We start from the raw sequence: 23,688 nt of genomic DNA, 5'->3' as shown, positions 1-23,688 counted from the left end.
AGAGAAAAGTTCTCATTGGATGACTGGGGTTGGGGGGGAGTAGGGAAATCCCCCAAATTGTAAAACTGTAATTATGAAAGAAAAACTGTCACTTTCTCACCACCAACAACAAAACCACAAGTCAGTTGTGGCTACAACATATATATATATAAACTTCCAGTTTTACATGCAGACCTCTATTGATCTCATGATCCTTTCTAGTGAAAGAAAAATCTCTACTCATTGTCCTAAATCCATTTCCTTGAAAACAACTTGTAATTATAGATCAAATAATAAAATTACTATAATTTCTAGCTTCCATTCAGCATTGTTCTCACTCTGAAGCAATTTCCTCTACAGCAGATTTCATAGAACTTGAATCTTTCAAAGATTTCCTTTTAATATCTGTGTACATACTAATTTCTGCAATTTATACAAGCAACTCAGATGCTGAGTTTATAGAATTCCAGTTTATTATGTCAGTAATCAGATCCTGAATACACAAAGAAAAGTTTCTTTATCCACAGCTTTGTTCTTATGGATCATTACCTTCTTCTGTTGTATTTGTAAATTTAACTTTATCCACAGGATGCAATGTTACAAAAGATAAAAAGGTAGCTGCACAGAACTGAAATAGTACATTTTTAAGTTAATTGCATTGCAATAGCTCTAAAATTCAAATGTCAAAGCTGCAGTAATCTTAATTTCAATACCTTTAATGGGAAGAAAAGTACGACAAAGACCAACAACTAAGGGCAGTTGATGTTTCCCTTGTGGACAGCAAGAACTCAGCAACCAGATAGGGAATAACCACAACTGATTTATCACTAGACTTACTACACCATCACTTCTCCTAGTCCTAACAGTATTATGATATTAATTACTCAATTTCATTCACTCCAGCTGTCATGTGAAAGGGGGAGATTTTCTCAACCCCTAGTGTTTGGTCTGTTTATCAGCACCCCAGGAAAGCCAAGACCCCTGTGCCTGACCAGTCTGTCAGCATTCCATTATAGGGACCCTTCACTGAACAGTCCTGCTGGGTTGGAGAGTGATTCAACTGACTCATTCAGGGAAATGTGCCAACAGCATAAGGGGGACCCATCAATAGGTCTTCTCACTTTATGTTACCTGATGACACCAATTGCTAGCACCCACGAAAGACTAACAGTTTACGGGATTACACTCTTTATTATTATTATCATGTCAAGTTAAGGTTCCTGATTGCCAGTGATAGGTACTGTTAGTAAAAACAAGCTTGAAGCAATACACAAGCAGACAATAATCACTAATAACAGCTAGTGTTAGTTATTTAGTGCATATATGTTCTTATGCAATATGCAGCCACTGTAAGGGAGAAGACAGGTTCAGCCCATCAGCTGATCCCAGAAGTTACAATGGACTCTTCCCTATCTCCTTCCCTCTCTCATTCACTTTTATACTTTTCTTTAATCTCAGGTGGAGCTTGAGTGACTACAGTCATAAATTCTTTTATTACTGATTGGTGTAAAACTCACTTCTCATTTAAAGATATAGCCGATTAAAAATATAAAGTGTACGGTCAGTGAGGGGTGGTGGTATCTTGGAGGTGGGTAGCTTTGGATGGAGGTGTGTGTATTATAATGAGCAAGGTTCACCTAAGGAAAGTGATTTTGCCACATCTGTTGGCTCAGCAACAGACATCTCCTGTATTTCCCATTTGACCACTGCTGTATGGTTTAGCAGCTGTATGGTACTTGAGTTCCCAGTCCTGCAGGGAGTACAACAGAGCCTGGCCATGGTGTCTTCACCACGCTTCACCTTCCATTGCTCCTCTAGGATAGCAGGGTCTGTTGCCTAGGGAACCATGATGGAATAGATTCCTTTCATGCCAACCATCCTGAAAGTGGCAACTGTATTTTACCCTAAAAAAGTTTCTATAATACTATTTCAGTTACACCCCAGTTTTCTCTATTTCCTTCCCCACCTCATCCCGAGTGATTTTCCCACACCAGCATACTTATTTCTCATTTCCCTCAGTGAAAGCACAATTGAATAATTTTTATTTTTGTCTTTGTTTTAGTAATGTTAAAGAATCTGGCATTCTATTTTGATCTTAAAAGTGAACAAACTGCAGAGTAATCTTGCAGGGAAGTTATTTCCAGCTGTAAACAGCAGCTTGATTAATCTAATCAGATAATTATCTTTTTACAAGGACATGCAGCAATAGGACATGGGGAAATAACTTTAAAGAGGGTAGATTTAGATTAGATATAAGGAATTCTTCACTGGAAAAAGTTAATCAGAGAAGCTGTGGCTGCTCCACCCCTGGAAGTGCTCAAGCCCAGGTTGGATGGGGCTTTGAGCAACCTGGTCTGGTGGAAAGTGTCCCTACCCATGGCAGGAGGGTTGGAACAAGACAATCTTTAAGGTCCATTTCAACCCAAACTACTTTATGATACTTTGATTGATTTTATGTTTGATTTATTTACCAAGTGCAAATTGGAAGCATTTGTTTAGAAACTACACTGGAACTGCACCAAAAATATCCAGTCAAGTAAAGACGATAATTTTCAACTGTATTTAAGCTATAAAATATTGCTTGGATATTTAATGGGAGTCAGCACTGCAACATATTTTCAAAACATTCCGAAAGAATGCATCTTCTCCTTGAATAAATTTATAAATGGTGAAAAGTCCCAAACTGAGGTGTTTGGAAATAACACACAGTAAGTTATCTTTTTACAGGTGATAGAAAACACTATCTTAAAATGTATCATTTTTAATTTGGCTTCCTGAAAACACACATGCAAAGTGAGGAATTACACAATATTTATAAATGGGGACTGTCTCATGTGAGTAAAATGTTACGAAGAAACAGGAAAGTGAGTTTCGCATCTGTACACAGTATTACTAAAATTACTGTTAGAGGACTGTCTACATGCTTCAGAAAGAGTGAAAATACTTGGAAGAATAGAAAATGTATTTAAAACTAATCAAACAGCCAAGAAAAAAATTCTCAAGACTTGAATTATCATATATTAACTTACACAGAAAAATTTGGGAGAGCAAATCTAGAATTGCAAACTGAAGTATAACAAAACTAAGCTATTGGATGCAGAAATAACATATAATTCTATCTTTACATCAAATCCTATCTCTAAATGGTAGGTAGAAATAATCTCTGTTGCAGGTTTTGAAAGGGACTGATTTAAGTCCCTTGAAATCAGTGCCTTTAATATAAGATTATTTAAAAAAAATTTGTTTCTTTTTTCAAAGGAAAAAGAATCTACAGTCTCTACTGGCAAATCAGAGTAGATTCACCTAGTGGTTCTTTCTGGATTCTGAACCAAAATTAAAGCATATATAATATCTAGTTTTAAAAAACAAATAAATGAATCACTTCAATACATTTTATCTAGGCAGAAAAACCTTCCCTTCTTTTATGCTTCTCTGAAAAAAAAATAAATGCTAAAGGTAGGATGACAAAATTTCAAGTTTACCAGGCACAACAGAAACACATAAGGGCAAGTGAATGATTTCTGCATATTCCACAGCTGGCTCCAATACAAAGGGAAACCAGCAGATATACTAGAAAAAGATAAGATTTCATTTCTGCGCCACAGTATGGTATGGTGCTCTGCTCTGAAGGATTCAACAGGAGCTTATGGAAATTGATGTAAAAGGCAATAAAAATGAAGGTAAAGGGAGCTTGAAGATTCCTGGAAACCTGGACAAAACATCTCGTTATGCACGCTGGAAATAAACTAGCTATCCCTAGTGTTATATTCCCCTCCCCTCCATGGAGTACATTATCTTCAACATTCCATGAGAAACCACTGCAACTAAGTAATATATATTGCCCCACAAAACAATCAGTCAGACCGTATATGTGAGTTACTTACTTGTATAAGTGAGCTGAAATCCTTGTTCAGTATCAGATCCATTGGTATTAAACTCTATCCACAAATGGTTAGAGGTGCTATTAAGGATAACTCCCATCATGTCGTTTTTGGTGAAGACTCCCAGAGAACGTGAAGAACTGTCTTTTCCATCATATACCTTGTAGAAACAAAGTAATAGTATAAAACTGGTCATCAAATCTAAATATATGAAAAAACATTAGTTTATACAATAAGTTAACTATGTATTGCCAACTGTTTCTCCAAAAAGTTAATGTTTCCATTTGTGAGGTACATACCACTTGGTTATGCAGTTCAGTGAAATATAAAATATTCTGTCACGCTTAAGGTATTTTATAGTCTTTTTTCCTTTTCAGTTTTGTGAGTTCATCTTGAATTAAATTAATACTTATATACAGATTATTTTTCATGATTATTCACAAAGGCTAACAGACATATGATTTCTGAAATCACCACTGAAGGAAGGCTGTAAGGGTTTACCTTTACTCTGTTGTCTCCTGTCTGGAAATATCAACAGCAGAAGTGAGGTACTCAAGACCTTTTATTTCAGACTCTGAGCCTGCAGTAATTTTTAGCTTACTACAGGTTGTAACAAAGAAAGATAGATCTTCAAAAAAGGTATGTGAGTCTATTTCCAAACTAAGTGTAGAGATATTCCTATTTACCATGTTACTTTATTGAAATCATTCAATGGAAAACAACATCAACAATATTAACCTCTGTAGTTTTCCAGATCCTGGAATGAATGACCTTTTGATTGTTCAATACAGGACAAGAACAAAGAGTTGGCTAGAGTGGGAAAACTTACTTTTGCTTATTGTAAAACCCTGAAAGCCCCAACTGCCTAACAGTCTTCTGTGGTTTTTGTTTTTTTTTTCCCTCTCAAGATTAATTTGTTTAAAAAGCCAGTTTCTCCTTTAAATTAAATAATTCACCTCTACTTTCTCATGAAAAAAATAGGCAAATATGATCTGTGTTTCATACTTCCAAAACATATACCATACATCATGCAGATGCTTATTCAAAAGCATGTGGGGAATCTGAACAGCTAATTTCTAATATGAAGTAAAAGACAATTTACCCTGATCTCAGATGTCTACAGAGACTGTAGACATTTAGTCTTTTACTGACTGTAGAAATATAGCCAACCCATTTAACAATCTAAATTGCTACATTTGGGTCACAGACATTAATGAAATTTAGAAAGGCATCTTTTGAGAGGACAGACAACTGCAGCTACACTTATGGATGATGACCTACAGTTAAAAGCAGAGCTATTTCCTCAGTGGAGAAAATACCAGCATACACCATCAACATAGGTGTATGTCCTGAAAACACCTCATTCATCTTGAGTGCTGACATTAGCAAATAAAATAATAAAAACAATGTACATAAAGATTTTTTTAAAATAAAAGCATAAATTTAGTTTAATAAACATACACATATTTAAATAATTACTTTCCCTAGGAGAAGCTTTTTTAAAAATATCATGCTAGACATTGATAGAATAATACATTCTGTCCTTATTAGTAAGGCAAAGACTGCCTTTTATCAAGGCACATAAATAAACTAACAGAAGACCCAATCAATTGTATTTCAAGATTTGTGTAAGCACATACTTAATGTCTATCTCATGGCAGAAATAGGACTTTAAGCCATGCTAACAGCATTTGAAAAACTGCTTCCAAGCTGCTACCATTGTCCTGGGACAGAACTATAGATCACTTCCACAAACTGACTATACTTTTTATCAGAGCTAGAAACCTATTGTACAAAATAAATAAGCATTTGGTTACCACAAGACTTATTTTTTTAATAACATTCTGAACACACACACTATGTAAAAAGCACAGATATATTTTACTTGGTTTAAGAGATTACTTTGAATGGAGTGTTCTATTTTTGTCATTAATAAAAATCGCTAAAATCAAATTATTCTTATTCATCTTTAAAGAACAAAGAAAAAGCAAAACCAGCTGATTACTACAATTATCCCTTAGACATCCTGTTCCAACACTGTTCTACCTCACTGACTGGTACAGACAGTCTTCCTACCTGAGGATCAGCAAGTTAAATCAAGATATGGAAATCCTGCCTGACCAATTTGGTGGCCTTCTATGATGGGGCTACAGAACTGATGGACAGGGAGAGAGCAGTTGATGTCGTCTACCCGGACTTGTGCAACGTGTTCGACACTGTCCCACACGACATCCTTGTCTCTAAATTGGAGAGACATCAATTTGATGGATGGACCACTCGGTGGATAAAGAACTGGCTGGAGGGCCACACAAAAGGAGTTGTGGTCAATGGCTCAATGTCCGGCTGGAGACCAGTAACGTGGTGTCCTTCAGGGATCGGTGTTGGGACCGGTCTTGTTTAACATCTTTGTCGCTGACATGGACAGTGGGATTGAGTGCACCCTCAGCGAGTTTGCTGATGACACCAAGCTGTGTGGTTTGGTTGATAGGCTGGAGGGAAGGAATGCCATCCAGAGGGACCTTGACACACTTGTGAGGTGGGCTGATGCCAACCTCATGAGGTTTAACCATGCCAAGTGCAAGGTCCTACTCCTGGGTCAGAGCAATCCCAGGCACAGCTACAGGTTGGGCAGAGATGAGATTCAGAGCAGCCCTGAGGAGAAGGACTTGGGGGCGTTGGTCAGTGAGAAACTTAACGTGAAACAGCAGTGTGCACTTGCAGCCCAGAAAGCCCACCGTGTCCTGGGATGCATCAAAAGGAGCGTGACCAGCATGTAGAAGGAGGTGATCCTGCCCCTCTACTCTGCTCTTGTGAGACCCCACTCAGAATACTGTGTGTAGTTCTGGTTTCCTCAACATAAGAAGGACATGGAGCTGTTGGAACAAGTCTAGAGGAGGCCCACAAGGATGATCAGGGGACTGGAGCACCTCCCGTATGAAGACAGGCTGAGGAAGTTGGGACTGTTCAGCCTGGAGAAGAGAAGGCTGCATGGAGACCTCATAGCAGCCTTCCAGTATCTGAAGGGGGCCTATAGGGATGCTGGGGAAGAGCTCGTCATTAGGGACTGTAGTGATAGGACAAGGGGTAATGGGTTAAAACTTAAACAGGGGAAGTTTAGGTTGGATATAAGGAAGAAGTTCTTTACTGTGAGGTTGGTAAGGTACTGGCATGGGTTGCCCAGGGAGGCTGTGAATGCTCCAGCCCTGGCAGTGTTCAAGGCCAGGTTGGACAAAGCCTTGGGTGACATGGTTTAGTGTGAGGTGTCCCTGCCCATAGCAGGGGGGTTGGAACTAGATGATCTTAAGGTCCTTTCCAACCCTAAATATTCTATGATTCTATGAATCCAGACACAAACGAAAACATTGTTTTATGAAATAAAAATAAGAGGGATCATGTGAAAGGAGCTGTAAAAAAAAGCTGCAATTATTTTTAACTGGTGACACTTGACCAGCTGTTTTTAACATTACAGGTATAAGGAGGTACATGTGTATGCCAGTAACTGAAACAGTGTTACTGAACAAATATAAGCACTGAACCTCCATGCATAACCTGATAATTTGTTTGATCCAACTCAGGGGGAAAAAAAAAAAAAAAGGTATTTTCCCTAACATGGAACATTTTCTTGGTCATGGTTTCGCAATTAGCATAGGCCAAGGGCCATTCTCTATAGGCAGCTTGTGTGCAACCACTGTATTCGGTCACGTGTCTGCCTCCATAGCCAAGGAACACATCTAATACAGTAGTCTAAACATCACCACTCATACATAGTGTGTATGTTTAACTCATTTAGGAGAACCAATTTGCAATATAATTCACTTGCTATAATTGGAAGTCTTTTTGTCCAAATAGATGAAATACATGAAATTCTGGTTTACCTCTTATCTCTAACAAATTGATGGTGACACTATAAGGATTTCTCCACAAGTCGCCACTTTAACAAATTATGAATTTCAAGTGGCAGTTAAAACAATGAAATTGGGAAGCTGAAGTGTTAGTGACTAAAAAAGGATAAACTTTAAAATAAAGAGATAATCCAGGTACTCACTTTTGCCATATTCCTCAAAATTGTGATTCTGTTTCTATTTCTTTACTTCACTTCAGATTCCAAAAGTTCAAAACTTGTCATAGCTATAGAAAGCTTTGCCCGTGAATTATAATCATTAAGTTGCGCATATTCTTCTTGAAAGCATTAGTTTTGACCCTTCCTCATGCACCAGTCTTACTGATGTTAGAAATACCCTTGACAATTGTATGCCATTTCCTATGTACCACAGCCTCAATATTTGCACCTGTGCCTGCCAACAGTAAAGTTGGTTGAATATACACAGCTAAAGGTAATTTATATATTCAAAGCAAGTAAACACTGCCTGAGTAGGAGTCTAGTCACCACAACTTGATTGTCTAGGCAGTATTTTATTGTCAGTACACCCTTGGAAAGCATTTAATGCAGACTCACTAACACCCTCACAAATCTTACCTGAGAAAGCATTACTGCAGGAGCCATATAGGCCAGGGACTGTTTCTGAGAGACAGCTTGAGTGAGACACCTTGTTTTGTAAGATAGAGAGTTTAACATTACGGATGCAGTCAAAGGCAGAAGCTGGCCTCAGGGGCAGTAGGGAATGATCACAGCATTGTTTGGAGCACTAGGATAAATGTAGCTTAAGCATTCAGGGATGCCCCATTTCAGCTAAACATTTGTGAGGAACTGAAAAGAAAGTGCTTGCTCTACTGCTGGGGTTAACATATGCAAGCAAGAGGACAGTGCTACAATTATTCATGAGACAAAATGCTCTAGTAAGAGTGCTAATGCATCTGCACCCACTGTGGAAATGTAAAAACAGACACACACCTGAAGGAGAAGGAAATGCTGGATAGACTTTCCTAAACATCAGTTTCTTATCCTGGCAGTGAAAAGAAATTACTTACAGTTAAACTTTGCAATTTTCCTTAATTGCAGAGATATTTATGGAATAAAATTATCCCAAAGGGAAATGCTTTTAAAATATTGCTTGATGGCTTGAGAGATAATTCCTGTACAGCTTGCTGACATTGTTAATGAACCTTCTTATATATATTCCTAGATCTTTTCATTACATCCTCATGAAATTCTTAGCAATCCTACATCAACTATTCTATGATTCTATGATTCTGTAAGTAGCAATACTGTGTACTTCTTAAGACATTCATGGTGGGTCAACCTTGACATTTTCAATACGGATTGTTTCTCAAGCTTGTTTTACTCACTCCTCTTTCTCAGACACTACTGTGCAGTGTTTTTTGCCCTTTCTTACACACGCTACCCCAGAGGCACTCCCCCCTGCAGGGTTGGCTCAGCCATGCTCTGCAGTGCTTGGGTTGGATGCGTTTGGAACTGGCTGCGTCTGGCACTCCTGCATTCCTCTGCTAACGAAACCTGGACATCAGTACCAAGTGCAACATCACATACGCACATATTTTCTTTAAAAACAGAGTAAGATGTTCATATGGGAAAACGCCCTGCATTTCAGCACAAGGTTTATAAGTACTCTTAAGCCTTAGTGCACCCCTTGCAAGACACCTGTAAGGCAAGTCTTGAGACTTTCCTCTGTGCAGACACAAGATAAAAGGCTGATGTTTGTAAAGTATTTTCTCTTGTTTAGGGTACAGCTAGGCAAGAAAACACACTTCAGAAGTCCACAGCCCTGCCAAAGCTGTGGGTAAAGGTAAGTCTTTGGAGAGTGTCTTTAATTTCCCAACTGCTCAGACTGTAGATCTTGCCAGAGTACACGAAAATTTATTTCTGCCTCACATGCTCAGATCTCCTACCCATGCAAATCAGGACAGGAACAAGAAGAGGAAGAAAAGAGTAGATTATTAAACTAAGCATGCAGCCACAGCTAAGGCACATTTTTCTTTACAGCTTCCTGAGGCAGCAAAGTGGAAAGGGAGGTGCTGAGCTCTTCTCCCTGGTATCCAGGGATAGAATACATGGGAATAGTTCAAAGCTGCATGAAGGGATGTTTAGACTGGACGTTAGGAAGCATTTCTTTACTGAGAGGACGGTCAAACCATGGAAGAGAGGTGGTTAAGAAACTTTTAGACAATGCCCTTAATAACATGCTTTAACTTTTGGCCAGCCCTGAATTGGTCAGGAAACTGGATTATATTTGCATATATTAGTACACCAAGCTATATTAGCATATATTACCATAGCAAGCTAGATGGACCTCTTGGGTCAACTGAGGAAGGTAACTCATGTTTCCAAGATAACTGGCATTGTTTTGAAAAACTAAAATTCTTTATGCTGGCTTCCTATGCCAGCTTGCTGGAATGTCTTCTGCTTTTAGTTAGCAGACTTCAAATCATCACAAAATGTCTTTTTAGTGGCAAGCAGGCAGTTAGTATCATCTTGCATGGCAAGACTGTAAAGAACTTTTGGTTCAGTCTAGAAGAGTATCTCCCATAGATCAACTAAAGAAATCAGAAGCTACATAGACAAGTTTATAAAACCTGAATACTAGAGATACTTTAGCCACTAATTTAAACAAAACTAAGACATCAAAGAGTAACCCCAAACATTAACATTTAGTTGTACAACCTGTTCAACCTCCAGCACATTTTCAGTCACGATTTTGGCTTGCTCTTTTGGACAGTCTTCCAGACAATGTCTGGGTAAGTCTGGTGGCTAGATTAAGAGTTGATTCCATGTAAAAAGACATCCTGGCATGGCAATGGAGAGGAAATATACTTTATTTTTATAAAGACAGCTTATGGAGAGGCTGTGTGGGAAGAGAGCTTAATTGTATAAATAGAGTTTATTTATTCTATATTGCCTCAGAACTATAGAAAAGGTCTTGCAGTATACACACCACCACAATTTTGCCTTTGCTTCTTTTGGATCCTCACGAGTATCACGAGATCTATGAAAGAAGAAAGTATCCAACAGATTGCTCGGAACAGCTTTCTCTCAGGCAAATCTTACTTACACCTCCAGGGAACATCTCTAAAGATGCTTGACATTATTCATAAAATGTTCTGAAGGATAATTGAGTCACTTGAATGTTTGTTTAGGGTTTTCAGATTTTTTTTTTCTTCAGGTAGTTTACTAAATTATTTACAACGTTGATATGTGCAAAGCTTCTGGGAGACTTATGTACTATTTTCAAGCAGCTCAGTGGGCAATTAAGTTCTTTCTTGTCTGCTGCATCTGTTCAGAGTAAATATACTTTCATGGATCTGCACTGTCAGACCACTGAAGATGGGTCTCCAGGACAATGAAGACTACGTGTTTTGCCCACCTCCTCAATTCTCTTTGATCTAAAAGGAAAACAGCAGGCCAAGGTCTTGCAGTGTTTCACACATGGTGGCAACATAAGCATGATTTTATGAGTAAAGATGAAGAAAATGCTGCAACTTTCTAATACTGCTGGGGATTTTTTTTTTTTTTTGTTTTACTTATTTCCTGATCAAATCCAGCCTGTATTTGCTAAAAAAAAAAAAAAAAGGGTATATTAAAGTATCCTCCCCCCCCCCCCCCCTTATTGTATCTCTAAAAGCCTTTGAATTTTACAGGTCTTTGCAGGAAATGCATAACTTCAAATTCAATTCTCATACTTATAAGGAGTCTCTTAAGATGACAAAACCAGATAAAAATATGGCCACCAACATTTGATCTATAACAATATCTTTAACCTCCTTCTGGGAAGCATTCAGTGTAAATAAAAATAGTAAAATCAAGTTAGAAACATAGACAGCATTTTCTGACATGTTAAATGGGTTTCTCTGAGATCCCCAGAAGGCAAATTGCTAACTCAATTCTGAATACTTGGTGATTTGAAATACCAATTCACTCTGAAAATTCAGACACATAAATTTGAAAGAGTAAGTTCATGTACACTCAACACTCCACATGAATGTCATGATTTTCAGTATACACAAGAACACAGCAGCCATTACTAAGAAAAGACATATAATGTCCATGCTGTAGAAAAGCACACTACATGTTCAAAATCTGTATGTATTTAGGCCATGGCTCAAAAGCTACCTACGTAGAATTGAAACAATTTTATGTAATTACACTTTTAGACAATATCACAATGCTACATGTTAGCTTGCTTTTTTCCTATTCATATGAGTGAATTAATTTATTTGGGGAAAAAAAACCAAAACAAACAACAAGCCAAACCAAAACCAAACCAAAAAACAAAACAAACCACAAATGAATAGTTCTGTGCAAGACAAAGAAAATAAAAATGTACAAAAAATTTACCAAAATTAATACCTGTCCTTTGTTAAGTAATCACTGTGCTACACATAAACATTGCTGCAAAGAGAAAACAATATAGACGCATAAGTATTCAAAATCCAAGTTCACGTTTTAGGAATTTTTTTTTAGATTTTAATCCACTGTAAACAGCCTAATACTTCTATAAATGTGACTCAACTCTTAATGTCACATATACTTTCTAGTATATACTCTAGTATAAATAATTGAACCTAGTATAAAGAAAGTGAGGCTATCGACATAGAATTTATTCATTTTGTGTGAGGAAGTGAAATAAATAAGAAATAAAACACAAATAATTGGTGCTAAAGGCAGAGTTGTTCATGCAATGTGAATATTGAGCATGGTAGAAAATGAAATTACTTTCTTTTTACCTTAACAATATCTCCCTCATGCAGCTGAAAGCTCCTGGCTCTAAGATGGATTCCTTTTCCAGCCTCTGTTTCGATTTTATAGATACATTCATGGTTGTTGTCATAATTAGATGGGAAATTAGGAGACAGCAATGTTCCTTCATTTCCAGAGACAGTTGCTCCACATTCAGCTAAAGAAACAGACACATTTTAAAAAAAGAAGTGAATTATCCATTTCAAGAAAATATGGGTTATTTGCAATAATTTTTAGACTCCATAAGATCTTTAACAGGCTATCTAGCATATGTATATTTCTATTGGATTTCATCTGCCAGACCAACTCCCAGAAACTCTACTAAAGTTGCTATCTCCTGCATTTGATTGGGTAGGTTTATTAGGGGCACATAGGTGCTTTTACGTGATTCCCTTTACCTCACAGTTATCCCCTGGTCCACCTGACTAACCTATAATGCAAATAAGCCAGATTCCATAAAATTTTGATGCTTCGTTGAGGTATACTTATTGTGGAAACATTTCAATTACATGTAACAGTGATTTTACTTCCCTATTCAGCCTTATAAATAAGTATTAGGAAATGATGAGACAAAAGAATCTGGCAGTAATTCAAGACCTTTCAAACATGTTTTTCTCCACCAGGAACAAAACAAAATGAAAAAAAAAAAAAAAAAAACCAAAAAAAAAAACAACCAACATTTATTGACACGAGTCAGGGCCAAGAAGACAGCTTCCTTCTTTTCTGGGTAAAGAGTAGGTGAGGCTTTTTCAGAGCCATCTGTGGTAAGAATTTACTGACACTTTCAGTAGGCATTTTTGTCATTTCTGCCCAGCTAAGAAGAGAATAAAGTGTGTAGGAAGAGCGGTACATTTCCAGCCCATGGGCTCAGTTTGAGTTCTGAATGAAGACTAATAAAATTATTCCAAATATGCAATATAAATTTCAGCACTTAAAACATCTAAAAAGATAGAAAGTAATATTGGTGCACTGCTCAAACAAATATTCAAAATGCTCAAAAATGGCCTGAAAGTACCTTATAAAACCCTACAGTAATTTACTATATTAATCTACTTCTTTTTAAGGTGGATGAGATTGATATTTATATCTCCTTGCTCACTCTGAAGATAAAAAATGTTGTGTTAAATACAGATTTTGACCTAAACATTATTCAGACCTCATGCAGAGTATGGTAAAAGCCTATTATAACAGTTAAAATAATGTTAAAATAATATATAATTCTAAATCAACAGATATATTTTACCAACGATGTGACAGGTTTGAAAAAAAAATGTATTTTTTCTATAAATGTTATTGGAAATGTGCTTACAATGTTACATAAAACTGAGTATAGTTTAAAAAGTATTTATGTAAAGAATTATTTTTGAAAGTATACTGTAAAGATAGACCAGAAAAATATATGAGAAAGTAATTCATTTGAACATCTTCAGGGAGAAATGTATGTTTCACATTTACAAATCAACAATCTTAATATTTTGTATTTACATTTCCAAGGCCTTTGCAGACACCATCAAATTTATGTGCTTCTTGCTTTTGGAAAGTCTAAAACCAGTGAATTTTTCTGTAATTTAGACCTCCTCCCTACAATAAATCTGAAGAAAAAAGGCAGGAAGAAAGAGAAAGAGGCAGGGAGATATGGAGGGAAAAGGGAAAGGAGAGAAGGAAAAATGAAAGGGGGAAGAAGTGGGGCAGGGGGATAAGATAGTCACAGTCTTACTCAGGGCCTTATTTCTACTCTACACTGCATATCTCCTTAGTCCAAGTGAAGAAGCAAATCACCAATAACCTAGCTCAGAATCTCTGATTCAGCACATAAGTTGGAATTCATTTGACGTTTTAAAACAGAGCTTCACGTTATCCACTTCCTTAGCTTACTTAGGCCCTGAGCTGCACTGTGTTTAACAGGCAGAAGAGTGCTGGGGAATAACAACCCCTGCCATCAAAACTCAGATAGATGAACTCTTCCTTTGTGAGGGAGTGTGGAATACACCAGTTATTTCTAACACGTTTAAAGTCACTTTAAATTTTCTATGTTTCAATGAACAGTAGCAGACAAATGAACTAGATTTTTAGTTTGATACTTCTTTGGTAAAGGATTGTTCATATGCAGCTATTTTTTCTTTGATTTTTAGGAAGAAGGTGGAAATAATTAAATTTATATAATAGAATTCAAAGCAATGCCAATACTAATGCCAGACATGTTTAGACCCATACATATATCCTCTTCTCTTTATGACACCAGAACTCTACACAAGCATTCTGCAAGTGTTTGCTCAAATAAAGATCCATGCAAAAATATGTATGTTCCCTTTGGCTGCATTGGTATCTTAATACCTATCTCCTTTAAAGAACTAGAAAATATAGAAGTAAAATGCTGGAGAAGAAAATAAGGAAATATTATGGATCAATTCTACATTTTATTTCAGTGACTGATTATAAACCACTAAGACATATGCAGCAATAAAAGAAGTGTACGATGAACTTTTGTCAATGTAGACCTGGCCAAATTTCCTGCTCTGGTAAGTCTATATTCCAAAGTTCAAAACTGTGGCAATTTGACTACAATATTACTCCTCTTCTAAATTATAGCACATTCTCCAAGAAGCAGACATGTTCTCTGCTATAATCAATTAGCTATTAACTGAAATTTAATTACTTCAAAAAATTCTTTGACCTCAAGTTGGCACTCATATACCTCCAACCCATGCTACACAACCACATTCTGTCACCTCCTCTCAAATACCTGACAACTATGCAGTTTCATCAGGCCTTGTCCTTCCCTTTGTTACCAGGACAAAGGGTTGCTCAAGTTCTCTGATCAGTCAAGATTCTTAGCTCACCTCATGACAGTCAGTAAATCACTGAGAGCCCCCAGAAAGAGGTTTCCAAAGAAAAGCAAGCCCTTCTTTGTCAACTTCCCTCCCTCAACAGGAAAATTATACAAAACATGTCACAGTTCAAGTTAAGGTTTTTCTGTAGATCTCTCCTTGGAGATCAGGTGTCCTAGCACCTGAAATATTTCACCTGTGATCAGTGTCCAGATATGCAAAGGAACTCTGCCCTAAGGACTTCAACTTGTTTTTTTTATAACCATTCCTGCACAAGCTCCCTACACACAGCGAGGAACTAGAAACTCAAAAAGCAGTCATGAACAGCAATACTGAGTCTAGTCTCACCAGCAGGAAAAGCTTAAGCAAAGACATCTCTCCCCTTCAAGGACTTAATAATTTACTCAGGAATATAGGAAATTACATGTGGGTTTTTTTTCCTTAAAAATATCTACAGTAGCTGATATAGCTACTGACTGCTTTCCTGTGTGGTAATTAACATATTCAGCCAGAATGTGTAACACTTCAATTCACTTTGCCTCTGGGGATTTCAACATGAATCTCCTGTGACTTCTCCTGCACATAAACGGATTAGAAAACCAGTTAGTCACAAAGTGACTGGGCATTAAACAAGGAATACTTCCTCAAGGAAGTTCGTACATTAAACTGTTGGGAAATAAAATTCTGAAATAAGCCCCAAATCATCATTCACTGTTACCATGTGAATTACTGTTACCAAGTACTAGACTGGAAAAATATATTCATGTTCACTCCCACTTTTATTGCCTCCAGTTAATCTTAAATTCTTTATGTAAAATGAAACAACAGCTGTTAGCCACATTGGCAAGATCATTCTGCAAGATTATATCTGCATCAGATATAATTTAAAATTAGTTTGCAGAAACAAAGGAAATGAGTCGATATCTTAAATTTTGATGAAAGTTTTGACTGGTCAAGTTTTGTGTAAAGAAGTTACATGGCTTATCTGAAAAATAAATACCTGCCTATCACTCTTGAAAGGTCATCCAACATTCTTCATCTAGCACATGTGCTCTATGAATAACTACTCATTTTAGTACCTCCGGTTAAGAAGACAGATCTTATCATATGATACTGAAAAAGCTCTTTAGTTCTTGGCTACAGTGGACTTTCTTTTACTCTTTCATGACACTGCTGTACTTCAAAGCTTTCCAGATTCCTTCTGAGTTCAAGAGACCCACCCTCATCTTGGGAGAATCATCTGCCTCCCCAGCCCAGAGAGATGAAAGATAAAATATTTCTCATGCCCCCTACATCAGAAAAAAAAAAAAAATCTTATCTGCTTGTATTCTCATTTATTAAATATAATTCACATGCCCCCTTCCTCTGATAAAAATGAACTGTATCACTACTACTAAGTCTTCAAATTGTGCAAACATTGACAGCTACAGAATTTGCCATGCAAAATAATCTTTACTGATCTTAATGTAATCACAGTTGATATTCTGTTTCCATACTTTGATCTACAACCTTGCCTTGGAAAAATCAGTGTGAATTTAAATGAACAAGCATACTATAAAATAACCACTGAAATGTTCCATGTTAACAGTATTTTCAGGACTATCTCCTCCAGATATAGCCTTTAAAGAAAAGGGATATATTTCATAATGTTCTTTGTCAAATTATGTGATGTGCTTAGACTATAGCATTAGTGTAGGTACAATTTAAGAACTTAAAATCTGCTTATAATATAATACTTAAAAATTGCTATAAAAAGATGTAGCACCAAAATTTGTAATATGATGTAATACAGATCCCTTCTTTATTTTGCTTTCCTATATTTCCTTTTTTTCTGTAGTAGTCTGATTTTTCAAGATACAAAAGAAATTAATTCGGTTACCAGGTTTTTTATTATCAATATGGTCACTGGCACCTAAATCCACTTTTTAAATTAAATTTAAAAGATACACTTGTCATTTTATCATAAAATTATTTCAATTTTCTCAAGCATTTTAGATTTTCTTTTTTGTGTCAAAAGACAAAATACAAATTATCCAAGCAATTTTTCAACAAAGAGTATATACAAAAGTCTGGCTTGAGTGAAAATAGACAAGTAAATAAATAAAACTAGGAGCAAATTCTATTTTATGAAAGCAAAAGTCTGATCATTCATAAGATGTCATAAGAAATGTCAAAAAAGCTTCTATTCTCAAGGATAAGAGAGACTTCTCTTTCCTCTAGGAAGGACATAGGGGTATTGATGCAAATTGTACACGATCATTTTGAGTCTTAGGGAGAAAGAAAGGTAAGCACACTCTTGCTGAAACAACAATAATTAGTTCTGAAAAGATTAATAAAATTAAGAGGATATTTTCATATTAAAAGGATCTAATTGAAATTGGACTATAAATAAAAAGTGAGGATAATTTAAATATGAAAGTTTATTGAGACTGTAAAAGAACTAGATTCTAAACAATGCAATAGCACTAAACACGTCATAAACATCCTGGCTAATCTAGTTCCCTAATTTGAAGAATTACAAAACAATCATTCAAACATGAAAAGAAACCCAGGTATGCATTTTTATTTCCATTATAAAACATTAGATTTTAAGTATCTGTATTTTAAAAACAGGGGATAACTCTGTGTTGTCCTCAATAAATAGCTGTGCATCCTTAGGTAAGAATGAAGAGCAAGGGATAATGACCTTAATTACTTCATTCAGAATATACCCTTTTGTATGCAGCAAAACTGTGTTGTAACTGAATTGTAATGTACACTAATCTAAAGTAGCTAATTTAAATAAAGATGTTCTCATAGTCCTATAGATGTTTGTGCTTTTGTTTCTAAACAAAGAATAAATTCTCTAAAATCTAAGCTCTCAAACTCTTTCTACACAGTTTGGCTGTGAGGGCTTAAAAAAGTTACTATTTATCACATCTAAATGGCTTGTTAAATAGCTTAAACTAGCACATACTGAACAAATTTTCTTCTTTAAATGTCAGCTGCTTATACGGTTCTAATTCAGATTCTTCATTTCTCAAATCTGCCAAGCTATGGAAGTCTGTCAAACTACTGCATCTAAAAGACACGGTCCCTTAAACTCATCTTCTAAAAGAAAAAAATCTATATGGTACTGGCTCTATGTTTCAAAAGGTAAAAAACACATAAGAGTAGATGAATCTATTACAACTTTTGAATCTTGTGTGCTTTTAAATTTCATTTATTTATTCTAAAATTAAAGGTATCCAACTTTGAATTCAAAAGGTATACTCTTTGAGTGTATGCCACCTATATCCACTTGTAAAAGGTTTTAGAGGAGGAAGTATATGCTTGATTTCCGCTACAGTTTCTGAGTGTCTGTTATAACCTTCCTGCAGATGCCACAGACTGGAAAAAGTTACCTTATCAAACTGTTCTCTTATGCCCTTACAGTGAGAGCAATCTGTCTGGAACAGCTACTTGACCCCATTTCTTTGTTCTTTTGCTTAACAAAGTTACTTTAATTCTATTTACATAAGTAACTTTTTTCTTCTTCTTTCATTGTCTCACTTGAAATTGGATAAAAGGAAACTACAGAGGGTGGATCATCAAACACTTCCTGAATTTGAACACAAATTCTATAAAACAAACAAACCCCAGGGATTCTTGAAATGCTTTGAAATATAGTTCATGTAGAATGTAACGATAATGGAATTATCATTATTATAACGTTATAATTGTTTAATGGAAAAGTCTGCTTTATTATTTCTCTTCCATACATCTTGCTAAATGGTTTGACAGGATTCTAAGCAGATCTCCAATGCAAAGATCAAATAAAAGTAGTACAATTGTCAGTTTAAAGGCTTCTCTAGCAGAAGCACTGAACTGAGTGCAGAGCAACATTTGCATTTACAAAATTGTGCAGCAGTTCATAAAATAGAACAATCTGAACTCAGACAGACAATAATTCTTTATGTTTCTGCTGGAAATATTGCCACTCTGTGAGATGGTCATGCAGTGTTAAAACAAGAGTAAAAGGGATCACGGATAAATTCGAACCAAGCATCCTATGCTCTGTCTTCACATTAAAAAAAAAGAAGAGTTTCTCCACGGTCACTGACTGAGGGGTCTCTAAAAGCTGCGCATCTGACTTCTGCAGGGCAGACACAATACATGGCTGGACTCAAGCACAGCTTCATGCAGTGTCAAATGCAGTGTAAGGAGACGAAGCTTCCTTTTAATGGGAATTCTGTATCAAGCAGAGGTGTACACAGTGTTTCCATAGCACCTCTGTGACACAGTGCCTTAATCTTTGTAATGTTAGTCCTTCACCCCCAGTTATGCAGACCTTCACTTGTGAGGCTGTAAGCCTTCACCTACACACTGCCAGGCTGCTTTAACTTTGGTACAAGTGCTCTTGATCTCACCTGGCACTGGTGAACTCGGAACCACTGTTAACACTGGGTTTCTCCTAAAAAGTGACTGTCATTGCTTTTTAAATCATACTTTTCTCACCCCACTTCTCACTCTTTCGCCTTGTAGCTTTTAGCCTGTAACTCTGCACTGAGATCAACATCACTCCAAATCTGGTGGCTTTTAGCCTGTAACTTCATACTGAAATAGAACCTAGTAGATAATGAACAGATAATTATGCTAATACACAAGAAATATTACACAAAAAAATATATGCACAAACCTTAACTACTATAGTCTGCAGCACCCACACATGCTCCATTAAGTGCTAATATTATCATAAGCTATATAAGAGAAGCTTGAGAAGGTCTGACTGAAAAATACATCTGTTCTAGGGAGAAAGCAGGAATATTTTTTCCTTCTTGTCATTACTATCATCATTGTTTCCGCTATCTTTATTGGAGAGATATTTGTCTAGGGACTCTCCTTCTTCCTCCCAGCTGGTGCCTGAAGAGTGGCTTTTGCTTCTTTCTCTTTTCCTTCTCTTTTTCCACTCCTTGTTTACTTCTCTAAAATAGATTTCAAGTAAGTCATCAGCTATGGACTGCACTACTAAAGGACGTGTATGTAAGCTTCCCTCAACATTCTTTAAGCATCCCCTGTATGATGATGGTGAGGTTAGTATACCTCACTATGAACCTTACTGAAATGCCTTACTGAAAACAATCTTTTTATTAGGTATTTTTCTGTACCATTGCACTGCAAAGAATAAAGGAGTAGGAAAAGAAGGACAAAACAGCAGGTAAAGCCTTTTACAAGGTTTGCTTGATTAGTTTTTGATCCATATGCCACTGACATAATACACAACTCAGGCTCTCAAAACAAATCCTATGATTTTAATTAGCCTCAAGGGGATTAATAGCAGAATCCAAGGTGAGGGCATTGGGGTTTTTTTGCCTTTTTTTTTTTTGAATTGAGATTTTTGTGTATTTTTTCTATAATCACCTAACAATAAGCCCAACATTATTTATCTTATGAAGAAAAAATATTTAGCATTCACATTCTGTTAATGTATGCCATCCAGAGCGACCTCAACCTGCTTGTACAGTGGGCCAATGCCAACCTTATGAAGTTCAACCAAGCCCAGTGCAAGGTCCTACACCTGGGTGGGAGCAATCCCAGGGACAGCTGCAGGTTGGGCAGAGAAGAGATTCAGAGCAGCCCAGCAGAGAAAGACTTGGGGGTGTTGGTTGATGAGAAACCTAACGAGCTGGCAGTGTGCGCTTGCAGCCCAGAAAGCCAACCATATCCTGGGCTGCATCAAAAGGAATGTGACCAGCAGGTCAAAGGAGGTGATCCTGCCCCTCTACTCTGCTCTTGTGAGACCTCACCTGGAGTATTGTGTGCAGTTCTGGTGTCCTCAACATAAAAAGGACATGGAACTGTTGGAACAAGTCCAGAGGAGGGCCACGAGGATGATCAGGGGACTGGAGCACCTCCCGTATGAAGTATGGAGCTGTTCAGCGTGGAGAAGGCTGCGTGGAGACCTCATAGCAGCCTTCCAGTATCTGAAGGGGGCCTATAGGGATGCTGGGGAGGGACTCTTCATTAGGGAATGTAGTGACAGGACAAGGGGTAACGGGTTAAAACTTAAACAGGGGAAGTTCAGGTTAGATATAAAGAAGAAGTTCTTTACTGTGAGGGTGGTGAGGCACTGGAATGGTTTGACCAGGGAAGTTGTGAATGCTCCATCCCTGGCGGTGTTTAAAGCTGGGCTGTACAGAGCCTTGGGTGACATGGTTTAGTGTGAGGTGTCCCTGCCCATGGCAGGGGGGTTGGAACTTGATGATCTTAAGGTCCTTTCCAACCCTAACTATTCTATGATTCTATGAAAAGGGTGACCAGAGACAATCGTTATTCCTTCTGACTAGAGGGAATTGAAATTTCATGCCAGGTCGCACAATGAGGTAACTAAGGCTTCATGCAAATCACTCTATTTTGAAAATAGTCAGACTGCTCACTATTCATCAGCTGAAATGTGCTTTAGTGATTCATGAATATTAAAGTTTCAATTTTGAAGTAGAGGCAGATCAATTCTGTAATTATTATATTGCGTCATAGTCTGAGGATTCATATATATTAAGGCTCAAACAGTAACTCAAACAAATCTTCAAGAATGCCAATGTTGACACAAAAATGAGGGGAAAAAACCCCAAACTTTCACTGGTATTTATAAAAATGCAATGTTTTATATTAAAGAAATAAAATTGTTAAAAATCTATTAAATAACATTATTAAATACATTGTATGAAATACAAAACAACCTAAATATATAACAAGTTAAATGTGACAGCATTTAGAGTTCTGAAATACAGTGGAATCTGGATACATGCACATCCTTACAACTGTCAGAAGATTCAGAGATTCAGTCACTGATATATAAGATTTCTTGCTGATAAGCAGATCTTAAGTGAGAACTCTCTCTGCCTAAACACTAGCTAAAAATGAATAGCAATTTCCAGACATAGTTTGACTTCTCAAAGGTGAACTCAAATTCAAATTGTATGCTACAGAGAATTTAAAGAAAACAATGAATGTCAGATGTCAAGGGTCACACAGAAATCTCCAGTACTACTCAGGCTAACAAGTTTCCCACTTATGTTTCAAACTCAATGGAAATTAACTCAATGCTACAACATGACAAAGTATATTAATTATAATTGATGATTTTACAATGAATACTAACTAAACTACTTAAAAGTAACAGCTTATTAAAGAGTGTCAGCAATTTATTGTATAACACCCTATCATTAATTATTCATGTAGTATTTCTTATAACAAATGAATATGATAAATTAATGTGACATTAATGTGAATACCAGTGGAAAAAAGCCTCAGTGAAGATTTTGTTCAAATACTGTATTAATGCACCATTAAAAATCAAGTGCCATGTAGAATTTAATAAAGTGGCAACACCACTTAAATATGAAATGAAAACAGTAAGTCGCTGTTTCTTCTCAGTTTTACCCTTCAAGTTTTTCACAGCTTGCTTTAGGAACACTCCATACAGTTGAAAGAACTAATGGAGGACAGGAACATAATGCAGGTTAAAACCCAAATCAATTAAAAAAAAAACAGCACCCAAAACCAAGTTTACTGTATTGATGCTTGAACTCTATGTGATGCTTATCATGAGAGGCTAGTTTGAAATGAATACAGTATACACTTCATAGTGTAAAAATACTATTTTCATGATAAATCCTAGGTAAAATTTATCACAGTTTCTTAAGGAGAGAGTAAGCAGGGAAAGGCCAGACAAATAGACAGTAGCAGTGTACAAATCAAGTAACTGAATGAAAATCTAAGTTAAGACAATCGCAGAAAGGAGAGATGAAGAACTAGTTCAAACTTTCCTTACAAATATCATGTGATGTCTGAATGCCTAAAACCTGGAAGAGGTAGTCAAAGTGTTCAGTTACATGTCCTTGTGAATAGGGGAAAATAACCATCTCTAATAATGAGTAGCTCTTCAGCCAGAATGCTGAGTAGACAGACTAGGTAAAGGCCATTGCCATTAGCCAACATGGTAAGGAGTTAAAAGAAAATTATTAGTAAATACTACCAATTATTCACGTTTATTTTGTCGTATAATCTTAATACTCCTCCTATTTTGCAATTAATTTTACAGTCAGAATATGATGGAATATATTATTATTTTTTTTTTTGGCACCTAAACTTTTCTTATAGAAAAGCCTTATCTATCAGAGCCTTCATTGTACCCCTCTCAGATTAACAAATCCAAAGAGGTGAACCAGCAATTTCTGAAATGCTTTTTTGAAAAGAGAAGGTACCTACACTTGGGCGCTGTAACTTGCAACTCAAAAGGCGTCTCTGCTCAGGTTTCTACCCATTGCCTTCAATGATCAGTGAACAGCACATTTTCACCAAGTACAAAGGAAAGAATGAAATGTCT

The 23,688-nt window shown here is 36.6% G+C and overlaps 1 protein-coding gene across 2 annotated transcripts in view; it reads right to left on the bottom strand.

Annotated features, from left to right (window-relative positions):
* CSMD1 (CUB and Sushi multiple domains 1) overlaps window positions 1–23,688 on the bottom strand; it is a 1,153,012-nt gene that overhangs the window by 227,500 nt on the left and 901,824 nt on the right. For both annotated transcript variants that reach the window (XM_062626215.1, XM_062626216.1), the window contains exons 22-23: window positions 12,501–12,670; window positions 3,864–4,020 (exon numbers count right to left, since the gene is read on the bottom strand). In XM_062626215.1, the coding sequence (XP_062482199.1) occupies window positions 3,864–4,020; window positions 12,501–12,670 (327 nt within the window). The remainder of the gene's footprint in view (window positions 1–3,863; window positions 4,021–12,500; window positions 12,671–23,688) is intronic.

Source organism: Pezoporus occidentalis, unplaced genomic scaffold, assembly GCF_034315485.1.
Source record: "Pezoporus occidentalis ecotype Australia unplaced genomic scaffold, CSIRO_AGI_Poc_V1 ctg29, whole genome shotgun sequence".
NCBI classification, from domain to species: Eukaryota; Metazoa; Chordata; class Aves; order Psittaciformes; family Psittacidae; genus Pezoporus; species Pezoporus occidentalis.
The sequence above is the reverse complement of the archived record's forward strand: the minus strand, read 5'-3'. Positions and strand labels throughout refer to the sequence as shown.